General features: G+C 34.4%; 1 protein-coding gene across 1 annotated transcript; it reads right to left on the minus strand.

Annotated features, from left to right (window-relative positions):
- Positions 1 to 1,071: 1,071 nt before the first annotated feature.
- On the minus strand, positions 1,072 to 6,675 carry LOC130933672 (leucine-rich repeat extensin-like protein 5). Its single transcript, XM_057863297.1, has 7 exons — positions 6,473 to 6,675; positions 6,257 to 6,356; positions 5,290 to 5,430; positions 4,764 to 4,845; positions 2,985 to 3,412; positions 2,237 to 2,243; positions 1,072 to 1,724 (listed from the first exon to the last, which is right to left on the minus strand). The coding sequence occupies exons 1-7, from the start codon at positions 6,673 to 6,675 to the stop codon at positions 1,072 to 1,074; spliced, it is 1,614 nt and encodes a 537-aa protein (XP_057719280.1).
- Between the last annotated feature and the right edge of the window lie 7,507 nt (positions 6,676 to 14,182).

Here is a 14,182-nt window from a genome sequence, read left to right on the forward strand (position 1 = left end):
ACAGTCTGGAGGTGATGAAAATGTTATACCTTTACTTTCTTAATATGTTGCTGATATTGAATATAATTTTTGAAGAAAGATTATTGACTTTGTTAACCGAAAAAATGATTGGTTATATATACAATTATGTTTGGTTATATATGTGTGCATGTATGGTTAATTAAAAAGCCCAACAAAAACAAGGCCCGTTATATAATTATTGAAGAAAGATTATTGACTTTTTTCACCGAAAAAAAAAGGTAATTGACTTTTTCCACTTTATTGCAGATTTATGTTGGAGAGGCTGAATCACCACCACTCTCCCACCACCTACCCCACCCTCACCAGCCCCAGGTGCAATGAAGGTGCGGGATCGGGGTGGGGTGGGCATGCCGTGGGTGGTGGGGATGGCGGTGAGGGTGCGGGCTGGGGGTGGGGGTGGACGTAGGAGTGGTGGGGGTGGCGGCGCCATGAGTTGTGGGGTGGCGGTGAGGGTGCAGGGTGGGGTGGGGTGGGGGTGGGAGGGTGGAGGTGGGGGTGAGCATGTCGTGCGTTGTGGGGTGGCGGTGAGGTTGCGGGGTGGGGGTGGAGTTAGTGGTGATGGTGGTGGGGGGATGGTGGTGATTCAGCCGCATGCATTAAAGTAGAAAAAGTCAATCATTTTTTTTTTGTGAACAAAGTCAATCATCTTTCTTTAATTAACGGGTTTTATTTTTGTTGGGCTTTTTAATCAATTGGGACAAACATTATACACATACACATAAATGCACACACATATATAACTAAACATAATCATATATATAACCGATCAACTTTTTTTTTCCGATGAACAAAGTCAATTATCTTTCTTCAATAATTATATAACGAGTGTTGTTTTTGCTGGGTTTGTTAATCGATAGAGACAAAAGTTCTATACATACACACATACATGAACACACATATATAACCAAACATAATTGTATATATTAATCTAAAATATGTTATTTAATATATCAAAATATAATGATTAATTCAATTTAATTAAAAAATAAAATTATAACTATTTTTTCTACTATTTAAATTATGAAAATATTAATTAAATTTTAATAATATTTATACAAGACCAATAATAATATATTGAATTCCAATATTAGTATCACCTTCAGACTGTACAAGTATAACAATTTTATCACCTCCAGATTGTTTAGCTATAACAGTTTGAGACGATGGTTGATTTTCAATATTAGCATCACTTCCAGACTGTGCATATATAACAGTTTCATCATCTATGGACTGCTTAGAGGTAGCGATAGTGGGGGGTGTAGGTGAGGGTGGATGGTGGTGGTAATGTGATAAAGTTGGGGGTGGTGGGATGGTGGGGGCGGTAGGGGTGGGGTACTGGGGATGGTGGGGGGTGGTGAGGTGGGGTGGGGTGGAGTAGTGGATTAGGTGGTGGTGGTGCCAAGGGTTGTAGCGGTGGGGGTGAGGGTGCGGGGTGGGGGTGGCAGTGGTGAGGCTGTAGGGTGGAGGTGGGAGTGGGGGTGGGGATGTCGTGGGCTGTGTGGGGTGACGGTGAGGGTACGGGGTGGGAGTGGTGGGGGTGGCGGTACAGTGAGTTGTGCGGGTGGCAGTGAGGGTGCAGGTTTGGGGTGGGGGTGGTAGGGTGGAGGTGGGGGTGGTCATGTCGTGGATTGTGGGGGTGGCGGTGAGGGTGCGGGATGGGGGTTGGTGGTGATGGTGGTGGAGGGATGGTGGTAATTCAGCCGCTTGTAATAAAATAGAAAAAGTCAAATTATTTTTTTTTCGGTGAACAAAGTCAATCACCTTTCTTCAATTAATTGGCTTTGTTTTTGTTGAACTTTTTAATCAATTGGGACAAAAATTATACACATACACATACATGTACACACATATATAACCAAACATAATCATATGTATAAGTGATCGTCTTTTTTTTGTTTTTCGGTGATCAAAGTCAATTATCTTTCTTCAATAATTATATAACGGGTGTTGTTTTTGTTGGTTTCTTAATCAGTAGAGACAAAAATTCTATACATACATACATACATTAACACACATACATAACCAAACATAATTGTATATATTAATCTAAAATATGTCACTTAATATATCAAAATATAGTGATTAATTCAATTTAATTAAAAAATAAAATTATAACTATTTTTTACTCTTTACATTATGAAAATATTAAATAATAATTTTATTAATTTTTATACAAGACCAATAATAGTATATTCAATTCCAATTTTTGCATTACCTTCAGACTGTGCATGTATAACAGTTTTATCACCTCCAGATTATTCAGGTATAACAGTTTGAGACGGTGGTTGATTTATAATATTAGTATCACTTTCAGACTGTGCATGTATAACAGTGTCATCATCTATGGACTGCGTAGTGGTAACGATTATTGGGGGGTGCAGGTAGGGGTGGGGGTGGCGACAGTGAGGGTGCAGGGTGGGGGTGGAGATGTCGTGGGTTGTGTGAGTTGCGGTGAGGGTGCGGGGTAGGAGTGGGGCTGGTGATGGTGGAGGTAGGAGTGGTGGGGGTGGCGATGCAGTGAGTTGTAAGGGTGGCGGTGGCGGTGGGGTGGGGATGGGGTGGGAGTGGTGGGGGTACGGTGAAGGTGCGGGGTCGGGGTGGGGGTGGACATCATACACATACACATAAATGCACACACATATATAACCAAACATAATCATATATATAACCGATCAACTTTTTTTTTTCGATGAACAAAGTCAATTATCTTTCTTCAATAATTATATAACGAGTGTTGTTTTTGTTAAGTTTTTTAATCGATAGAGACAAAAATTCTATACATACACACATACATGAACACACATATATAACAAACATAATTGTATATATTAATTTAAAATATGTCATTTAATATATCAAAATATAATGATTAATTCAATTTAACCAAAAAATAAAATTATAACTATTTTTTCTACTATTTAAATTATGAAAATATTAAATAATAATTTTAATAATATTTTTACAAGAACAATAATAGTATATTGAATTCCAATATTAGCATCATCTTCAGACTGTACAACTATAACAGTTTTATCACCTCCAAATTGTTCAGGTATAATAGTTTGAGACGGTAGTTGATTTTCAATATTAGTATCACTTCTAGACTGTGCATATATAACAGTTTTATCTTCTATGGACTGCTTAGTGGTAGCGATAATTGGGGGGTGTAGGTGAGGATAGACGGTGGTGGTAGTGTGGTAAAGTTGGGGGTGGTGTGATGGTGAGAGCGGTGGGGTGGGAGCGGTGGGGTGGGGGGCGGTGGTGAGGTGGGGGTGGGGATAGGTGGTGGTGGTGCCATGGGTTGTAGGGGTGGCGGTGATGGTGCGGGGTGGGGGTGGCGGTGGTGAGGCTGTAGGGTGGAGGTGGGAGTGGGGGGTGGGGATGCCGTGGGCTGTATGGGGTGTTGGTAGGAGTGGACAAAAAAATCCACATTTTGGATTTTAGACCACATCTAAACCAAACCATTTAAAAAAAACTAATTTTAAATAAAAAAAATTCAAACCAAATTGAATCTTTTTTATAAATTGGTTTTTAAATTCAAACCATTTAAACAATTTTAAATCCAATCCAAATCCATATCCAAATTAAAATTCAAAAGAAAAAAGTCATAATCTAAGCAAAATAGCAAATTAAAAACTACGGACAAGTACGTAAGTAAACCAATAAATTATAGCATATCCTGCATGTAGTAAATAATTGATGCACCAATTAAGCAAAATATCCAGTTTAAGTGCCTGCTTTTTACTAATTATGAAAGAAGATAATTATCTAAAATCATGTCCAGCCATAAACTCTCTGCAAGTAAAAAAAATACAATAATTTTTTTTGAGATTCTTGCCATGGATAAAAAACCATCATACTAATAATACGTGTCGAAAACAAATGAAATCTTAAAGAAAAGTAACATTTAATATATATAATAATTTCAAATATTGTTTGTAGCTCCTATTATGATAATTAGGTATATTTGGTATGTGCCCCTCCCTGTATTAGGCTTTGTATAGAAGTTGTTTCTGTATATTTGTGATTCCACTTCATCTCTGCAAAGTTTTGGAAATAAAGAAATGCATATAGATGTCAAATAATAGCTGTGAACATGTAAGTGATTAACTATTGTCATTAGTTTTATAAAAAACCAAATTCTAATTGTAATGAACCTATACACTTTAAAATGATTTTAGTATTAATTTTAATTTTAAAAATGTTATGATTTAAAAATTGAATTTTTAAAAACTAGTTTTAAAAGTAGATTTTTTGTTAAAAAATATGGTTTAAAATTAGATTTTTAAAAACTAGTTTTAAAATTAGATTTTTGGTTGAAAAAACTGGTTTTAAAACTGGATTTTCAAAAACTGGTTTTAAAACTGGATTTTTGTTTAAAAAATATGGTTTTAAAACTGAATTTTAAAAAAAAACTGAATTTTAGATTTGGATATTAAAAAACCGAATTTAAAACCGATTTATAGATAAAACCGGATTTAAATTCTAAAATCGATTTAAAATCGATTTTTGTTTTTTCAAACCGGTTTAGAACCGGTTTCTCTCTTCAATCCAGTTCCAGTTTGGTTTCATGAACTATAAAACTCGTTCTGAAGTGGATCCATTTTGGATTTGTTAAAATCCAAACCATGTCCACCCCCTAGGTGGCGGTGAGGGTGCGGGGTGGGAGTGGTGGAGGTAGCGGTGCAGTGAGTTATGGGGGTGGCAGTGAGGGTGCAGGGTGGAGGTGGGGCTGGGCATGCCGTGGGTTGTAGGGGTGGCGGTGAGGGTGCGGGGTGGGGGTTGGTGGTGATGGTGGTGGGGGGATGGTGGTAATTCAGCCGCCTGCAATAAAGTAGAAAAAGTCAAATTATTTTTTTTCGGTGAACAAAGTCAATCATCTTTCTTCAATTAACGGACTTTGTTTTTGTTGGACTTTTTCATCAATTGGGACAAAAATTATACACATACACATAATCATATATATAACTGATCGTACTTTTTTTTTGTTTTTCGGTGATCAAAGTCAATTATCTTTCTTCAATAATTATATAACGGGTGTTGTTTTTGTTGGTTTCTTAATCATTAGAGACAAAAATTCTATACATATACACATACATGAACACACATATATAACCAAACATAATTGTATATATTAATCTAAAATATGTCATTTAATATATCAAAATATAGTGATTAATTCAATTTAATTAAAAAATTAAATTATAACTATTTTTCTACTCTTTACACTATGAAAATATTAAATAAAAATTTTAATAATATTTATACAAGGCCAATAATAGTATATTCAATTCCAAAATTAGCATCACCTTCAGACTGTACATGTATAACAGTTTTATCACCTCCAGATTGTTCAGGTATAACAATTTGAGATGGTGGTTGATTTATAATATTAGCATCACTTCCAGACTGTGCATGTATAACAGTGTCATCATCTATGGACTTCTTAGTGGTAATGATGATGGGGTGGGGGTGGCAAGAGTGCAGGGTGGGGATGGGAGATACAGTGGGTTGTGTGGGGGGTGGCAGTGAGGGTGTGGGGTGGGGGTGGGGCTGGTGGTGGTGGAGGTGGGAATGGTAGGGGTGGCGGTGTAGTGAGTTGTGGGGGGTGGCGGTGGGGGTGGGAGGTGTGGGGGTGCGGTGAAGGTGCGGGGTTAGGGTGGGGTGGGGGTTGGTGGGAATGGCGGTGAGGGGATGTTGGTGATTCAGCCGCCTATAATAAAGTAGAAAAAATCAGTCATTTTTTTGTGAACAAAGCCAATCATCTTTCTTTAATTAACGGGCTTTTGTTTTGTTGGACTTTTCAATTGGTTGGAAAAAAATTATACACACACATACATGCACACATATATATAATCAAACATAATTGTATATTGACAAAAAAAAAACACATAATTGTATATATAACCAATCATTTTTTTCGATGAACAAAGTCAATCATCTTTCTTCAATAATTATATAACGGGCATTGTTTTTGTTGGATTTTTTAATCAATGGGACAAAAATTCTACACATACACAAATACATGTACACATATATAACCAAACATAATTGTATATATTAATCTAAAATATGTCATTTAATATATCAAAATATAGTGATTAATTCAATTTAATTAAAAATAAAATTATAACTATTTTTTCTACTCTTTACATTATGAAAATATTAAATAATAATTTTAATAATATTTATACAAGACCAATAATAGTATATTGAATTCCAATATTAGCATTACCTTCAGACTGTACGTGTATAACAGTTTTATCACCTCCAGATTATTCAGGTATAACAGTTTGAGACGGCGGTTGATTTCTAATATTAGCATCACTTCCAGACTGTGCATGTATAACAGTGTCATCATCTATGGACTACTTAGTGACGATGATAGGGTGTAGGTGGCCGTGGGAGTGGGGGTGGTGGTGGTGAGGGTGCAGGGTGGGAGTGGGGATGCCGTGGGTTGTTTGGGAGGGCGGTGAGGGTGCGGGGTGGGAGTGGGGCTGGTGGCGGTGGAGGTGGGAGTGGTGGGGGTGGCGGTGGGGGTGTGGTTGGGGGTGGTGGGGGTGCGGGATCGGGGTGAGGGTGGGCATGCCGTGGGTCGTCGGGGGTGGCGGTGAAGATGCGGGGTGTGGGTGGGGGTGGAGGTGGAGTTGGCATGCCGTGGGTTGTGGGGGTGGCGATGAAGGTGCGTCGTGGGGGTGGGGTTGGTGGTGATGGTGGTGGGGGGATGGTGGTGATTCACCCGCCTGCAATAAAATAGAAAAAGTCAATCATTTTTTTTTCGGTAAACAAAGTCAATCATCTTTCTTCAATTAACGGACTTTGTTTTTGTTGGGCTTTTTAACCAATTGGGACAAATATTATACACACACATAAATGCACACACATATATAACCAAACATAATCATATATATAACTGATCATCTTTTTTTTTTCCGATGAACAAAGTCAATTATCTTTCTTCAATAATTATATAACGGGTGTTGTTTTTGTTGGGTTTTTTAATCGATAGAGACAAAAATTCTATACATACACACATACATGCACACATATATAACCAAACATGATTGTATATATTAATCTAAAATATGTCATTTAATATATCAAAATATAATGTTTAATTCAATTTAATTAAAAAATAAAATTATAACTATTTTTTCTACTATTTAAATTATGAAAATATTAAATAATAATTTTAATAATATTTATACAAGACCAATAATATTATATTAAATTCTAATATTAGCATCACCTTCAGACTATACAAGTATAACAGTTTTATCACCTCCAGATTGTTCAAGTATAACAGTTTGAGATGGTGGTTGATTTCTAATATTAGCATCACTTTCAGACTGTGCATGTATAAATGTTTCATCATCTATAGACTGCTTAGTAGTAGCGATGATAGGGTGGTGTAAGTGATGGTGGATGGTAGTGGTAGTGTGGTAAAGATGGGGGTGGTGGGGGCAGTAGGGGTGGGGGACTGGGGATGGGGGGTGGTGGTGAGGGTGGGGGTGGAGGTAGAGGAGTGGGGATAGGTGGTGGTGGTGCCATGGGTTGTAGGGGTGGCGGTAAGGGTGCGGGGTAGGGGTGACGGTGATGAGGCTGCAGGGTGGGGGTGGGGTAGGAGGGTGGAGATGGGAGTGGGGGTGGGGATGTTGTTGGTTGTGTGGGGTGGCAGTGAGGGTTTGGGGTGGGAGTGGTGGGGGTGGAGACGCCGTGTGTTGTGAGGGTGGCGGTGAGGGTACGGGGTGGGGGTTAGTGGTGATGGTGGTGGGGGGATGGTGGTGATTCAGCCGCATGCAATAAAGTAGAAAAAGTCAAATTATTTTTTTTTTTCGGTGAACAAAGTCAATTATCTTTTTTCAATTAACGGGCTTTGTTTTTGTTGTGTTTTTTAATCAATTGGGACAAAAATTATACACATACACATACAAGCACACACATATATAACCAAACATAATTATATATATAACCGATCGTCTTTTTTTTTTTTTGTTTTTCGGTGAACAAAGTCAATTATCTTTCTTCAATAATTATATAACGGGTGTTGTTTTTGTTGATTTTTTTATCAGTAGAGACAAAAATGCTATACATACACACATACATGAACACACATATATAACCAAATATAATTATAAATATTAATCTAAAATATGTCATTTAATATATCAAAATATAGTGATTAATTCAATTTAATTAAAAAATAAAATTATAACTATTTTTTCTACTCTTTACATTATGAAAATATTAAATAATAATTTAAAAATATTTATACAAGACCGATAATAGTATATTGAATTCCAATATTAGCATCACCTTCAGACTGTACATGTGTGTAACAGTTTTATCACCTCCAAATTGTTCAGGTATAACAGTTTGAGACGGTAGTTGATTTATAATATAAGCATCACTTTCAGACTGTGCATGTATAACAGAGTCATCATCTATGGACTGCTTAATAGTAACAATGATGGGGTGTAGGTAGGGGTGGGGTGTGGGGGTGGCGGTGGTGAGGGTGCAAGGTTGGGGTGGGAGATGTCGTGGGTTGTGTGGGGTGGCGGTGAGGGTGCGGGATAGGGGGTGGGACTGGTGGTGGTGGAGGTGGGAGTGGTGGGGTGGCGGTGCAGAGAGTTGTGGGGTGGCGGTGGGGGTGCGGTGAAGGTGTGGGGTCAGGGTGGGGATGGTGGTGATTTAGCCGCCTGCAATAAAGGTAAAAAAAATCAGTCATTCTTTTGTGAACAAAGCCAATCATCTTTCTTCAATTAACGGGCTTTTGTTTTGTTGGACTTTTTAATCGAGTGGAAAAAAAATTATACACACACATACATGCACACATATATATAATCAATCATAATTGTATATTTACAAAAAAAAAAAGACATAATTATATATATAACCAATCATTTTTTTTCGATGAACGAAGTTAATCATCTTTTTTCAATAATTATATAATGGGCATTATTTTTGTTGGGATTTTTAATCAGTGAGGACAAAAATTCTACAAATACACAAATACATACACATATATAACCAAACATAATTGTATATATTAATCTAAAATATGTCATTTAATTTATCAAAATATAGTGATTAATTCAATTTAATTAAAAATAAAATTATAACTATTTTTTTATTGTTTACATTATAAAAATATTAAATAATAATTTTAATTATGTTTAGACAAGATTAATAATAGTATATTGAATTTATCTTCTTTAGTACAATATTAAAAATATTTACTTTTTTTGCTAAAATAATAGTAATTTTTTGCACGATTAAATTTTTGTTTCTCATTTGAATTTAAAAATAGTATATTTAACTTTCATTTTTTTATTAGCTTTAATTAAAAAAAGTCATTTTTTTTAGAAAAACAAATAAGTAGAATAATAAAATTATTGTATTTTTTTAAGACACAAGAAAAGATTGATCATTGTATTTTTTTTTTTTTTTGGTTAAAACTAAATAGTTAAACAACAAATAAATCACTAAAATTTATCTATAGAAATTACATTTTAAAATTTAAAATAGAAGTAAATTCAAAATAATGTTAATAATAGGGCAAGTAATTAAACTAATAGCTATTATATATACTCATATGTAAGTAAAGGAATTACAAATAAGTGAATTCGTCTTATCAACTAAACCTCATGAATTTTTAAATAATGTTAATACTTAATGAAGAGAAAATTTACATCTCGATGAACCATGAAAAAAAAGACAATGGTGTTTTGTGGTATTTAATATGTAGTAAAGTTACAGTAAAAAATACAATGAAAAAGAAGAATAATAGAAACGTTTCTTAAAAACACAATAAAAATATAAAGAAGATAGTAGTAGAAGTTGAGAGTCTCTTAGAAACAGTGAAAAACATATAGAGGAGATCAAATATTTTATAAGGAAATTTTTAAAAATCTATTGTAGAAAATGGTAAGTGTGAATGTAACTGTGTTTGAAATAATAGTGGTGTACATTGTAAAAAGTGGTAATGCGAACAAATACATGACACGGTAGTAAGGACAATCCTCAATGCATGTTTTTGTTTTCTTTTTCCAAAGTTAAGAACAATTCCATTATAAACCAAACGTTTGATATATATAAATCTATAACAAAAAATAGTATAGAAAATTCCTGCGTGTATGAAATAGTCAAAATAGGTATTTGTTGGATAATTTTGTAAAATATTTGAGTAATTTTATTAAAATAATTCAATATTTTATAAATATTAAATTAATTAGTTTATGTCTTTTATAGTTAAAATTATTAGTAATTAATAAAATATTTTATAATAAAATTATAGTTTATCAAACAAATTATACACTAGTCTTGTGATTCCAACAAAACTATCATTGATTTTGGACATTTATTTCACTTTCACATGCCTTTTTAGTGGATTTTTTGTTTTTCTTGTTTGTGATTTCAGATATTATTTAAATATTAGTGTGAGTTAAAAATTGATATTTTAGTAAAGATTTTTATTTTTAACCCCATTCAAAAAATTATGCATAATATGTAATAATGTTAAATTAAACCACTAAATATAATTTTAAAAGATAAATAATACTACTATTTTTATTTTTGATAATGTCATTTTGTATATAATTTATATTGTATGTTTGCATGAATTTATAAAAAAAAGAGCGACAATATTAAAATAGAAATGATCATATTCATTCTTTAATTATAACAGATAATCAAATATTTATATATTATATTATTTTAGAAAAAAAAATAAAATCAATTCAAAATAAATAAACAATTTTTAATATGCTATTGAAACAATAGTTCATCATTAATTACTATTGAAATAATAGTTTTTTTAAATAATTTGGACAAAATAAAAGTTTAATAGCTAATTTAATTACTAAGTTATTCTTTAAACTAAGTTCATCATTTTAGTTTTTAATAAATTTTAATTACTAAGTTATTCTTTAAATTTTATTTTGTTAGAAAAATTATTCTTATATTAAATAACTAAAAGTTGTGAAATATATTTTTATAGAATAGTGTAGTTTTAAATAATCTTAATTAGTGAAATTATATCATTTTCTAAAAAAATATATAATTATAAAATAAAATAATTAAATTTGCATAAAATTTATGAAATTAGCATGCAAAATTCTTATAATTTTAGCTTACTGGCTATTAGTTTAAATTACATAAATACAATGAAAAATATTGGGTAAACATATATTGTACGTTATAATTACTTTATTAATTGTTCTTTTATTATAACGTACCATGTACTTATGCTATGTATTAGTATTACCGATGATAACTATTGGTCTATTGTATTCTTAAAAGAAAAAAAGAAAATAATATTTATTTAATTTAATAATATTCGTGATAATAAGTTTGAATAATATTAAATATATGCTGAAGGTTGTAGAAGGCTTAGAGAATAGGAGGTTAAATCTATGGCCTTCTTTTATTTTAATTAAATGACCCTTTAAAACAAACTTTCAATCTGAATTTGTTTGAATTCAGCAGCAGAAAATTTATCAGACAATTTTATTTTGTCTCATGAATATCAGAAAACAAAACAGAGCAGGGAAGAGAGAAGTTGACACCATTATGTATCCTGATTTGGTTGCCTTGTGCAATGCATCCTACATCCAGTCTCCACCACAACAGTGGTGGAATTTCCACTATAGTTAAAGTATTACATACACCAATTCCACAGGATTGACACAATCCTTTCACTTTCGAGTTCTAACGACCTAACTTGACTTGGTTATGCTAACACCTAACTCTTCATTCTTAGTGCTCACCTAACTAAGAAAGGGGTACCTCACTGGTACAAGATAGAAGACACAGAATCAACCTAAAGAAATCTGAAATTACTCTAGACTTTTCTCTCAAGTGTTTCTCACTGTCTCTTTTCACTCATAGGCTCTTTCAATGACTCTCTCATTCAGTCTTTTACCTCAAGAAATTACAGAAAGATAAATATTGAAAAGAAAATCACAATCTGTAAAACATGAAGGAGATTGATGCTTCAATAGCCTCTTCGCTATGTGATGAACCAGATTTGCTTGCCTCTGATTTAGTTCCTCATCTGGCAGAATGCTCCTTTGACTAGGAAGCACTGTCCAAGTTGATGAACTTCTTCAGAGAACTCTTCTCAGAACATAAATCTCAAAACACTGGTTATCTCTCCTTGACTTCTGAATGATGAAAAATCTTCTTTTGTATCTCCTTGTAGGGGTGTGCATGGGCCGGGTGAAACCGGATTTGATGTGACCCAGACCCGACCTGAAATATGTACCGGGTCCATTTATGAGACCCGAACCCGACCCTAGACCCGATGAAACCTATACCATTTCGGGCCACAACTATACCGGGTGAAAACCGGGCCGTTAACATTATATTACCTTGATACCTTCTTGTAAGTTAGCATGTAAAAATATCCAAATTTCCAAGACTCCAACCATTATTTGACATGGTAAAATTCACTTAGAAAAATATAACAAGAACCAACTCTTCTCTAAAATTATAGCATAACCATAATCAATACTAATATTGCCTAATAACACCAAATATTTAAATCAATATAAATAACACAATATTATGCATTAGTCTAAAGTCTTATGTATTTTAAATATAAAACATTAACTTATAGTCTTATATATAATGACTAATAACACAAAATATTAAGGTTTACAATACTTAAATTCCACATAATAATAGTCATCATCTATCACTAATAATACAAAATATTTATTGTGTATGGTGACCGGGCCACCGGGCCGATTTCGGGTGACCCGAGCTATGGCCCGGACCCGACCCGAAATAATGACAGGGTCTATTTTTGAGACCCTAACCCGGCCCTAGACCCGATGAAATCACACCAAATTAGCCCCTAAAGTGTTCGGGACCGGGCCGGGTCTTCGGGCCGGACCGGGCCATGCACACCCCTATCTCCTTGCATGTTGATGAGTTACTCTCTCCTAGGTCAACCCTTGAGTTGTGTGCTTCACCAACTCACCATCTCACTTTTTCCAGTTAATCTCCAAATTAGAAGTTTGAGTCTGACTTTCTCTTGCTTGACCGAAAGCTTCAAGGAAGCAAAGAGAAACAGTCTTTTAATGGTAAACCAGATCTGAGCCATTGAAATACTACTTGGTCTGCAAGATACAAATTTGACCATAGATTTACAGCAGTGTTTATCAGAGGTCATCTTTCCCATGTATCCTGTAAGACCTAGAACTTTTGAAAAGTATTATTTTGATCAAGTCTCAAATCATATAATTATTTGAGTCTTAATTTCAGAAATTACTTTATTAAAGATAATTAAAGCAAGTTTTGATTTATTGAATTTGGAATAAGTTATGATTATTATCCAATTTTACAATTATTGGATTATTTTCTATATTTAAACTATAAAATTGATAGTTATGAAATAATACGAATTTTATATGATTTGGATTAAATAATTAATATTTTATATATTAATACTACTATTTTGAAAAATAAAGAAATTAAATATATTATTTCTAATTTTTGGATTCGAACATTTTATTAAGAGTAAATTGTAAAAATGTTGAACAAATAGTATTTTTATACATTATTATTGTTGGATTAAAATTTATTCATAATTACTATATTATCCTATTTTTATTTAAAATTACAAAATTATCCTTGTACCTAATTTTACCCTAATCCTAAAACTCAACACACACAATCCTAACCCTGAAACCCTAACCCGGTAACCCATTCCCCCCCCCACAACCCAGCACACACACAAGCAAACATGCCTAGCGCAGCAGCTGCTATCTGAAGGGAGCAAACGAAAGAGACAGTTAGGAGGAAAATGGAGAGAAGGGAGAAGAACACGCTGGTCAGGGGAAGGAGGGCACTGCCGCCACAGCCGGTCGCATTTGCTGCCTCACCGCCGCTGTTTTTGCATGCATCACCGCCCGTAGAGCCGTGCTTTGTTTCCGATCTATCACCGTGCTGCTGCGTCGCCATGGATGAAGCTTTTGCCACAGCCACGAACTGCGAACAGAGGAGAGGAAAGGGCGCTGCTTCACGCCACGCCGCCGCGGCTGTTACCGTTCGCGCCGTCGTCATCGCCGAAGGAAGCCATCATCGCCGTCAGCGGAACAAAAGGCGAGAGCGAGAGGCAGAGAGCTCGTGGTGGGGGAAGGGTCAGGCGCTGTTG

This window comes from Arachis stenosperma, chromosome 6 (genome assembly GCF_014773155.1).
Source record: "Arachis stenosperma cultivar V10309 chromosome 6, arast.V10309.gnm1.PFL2, whole genome shotgun sequence".
In the NCBI taxonomy this organism is placed as follows: domain Eukaryota; kingdom Viridiplantae; phylum Streptophyta; class Magnoliopsida; order Fabales; family Fabaceae; genus Arachis; species Arachis stenosperma.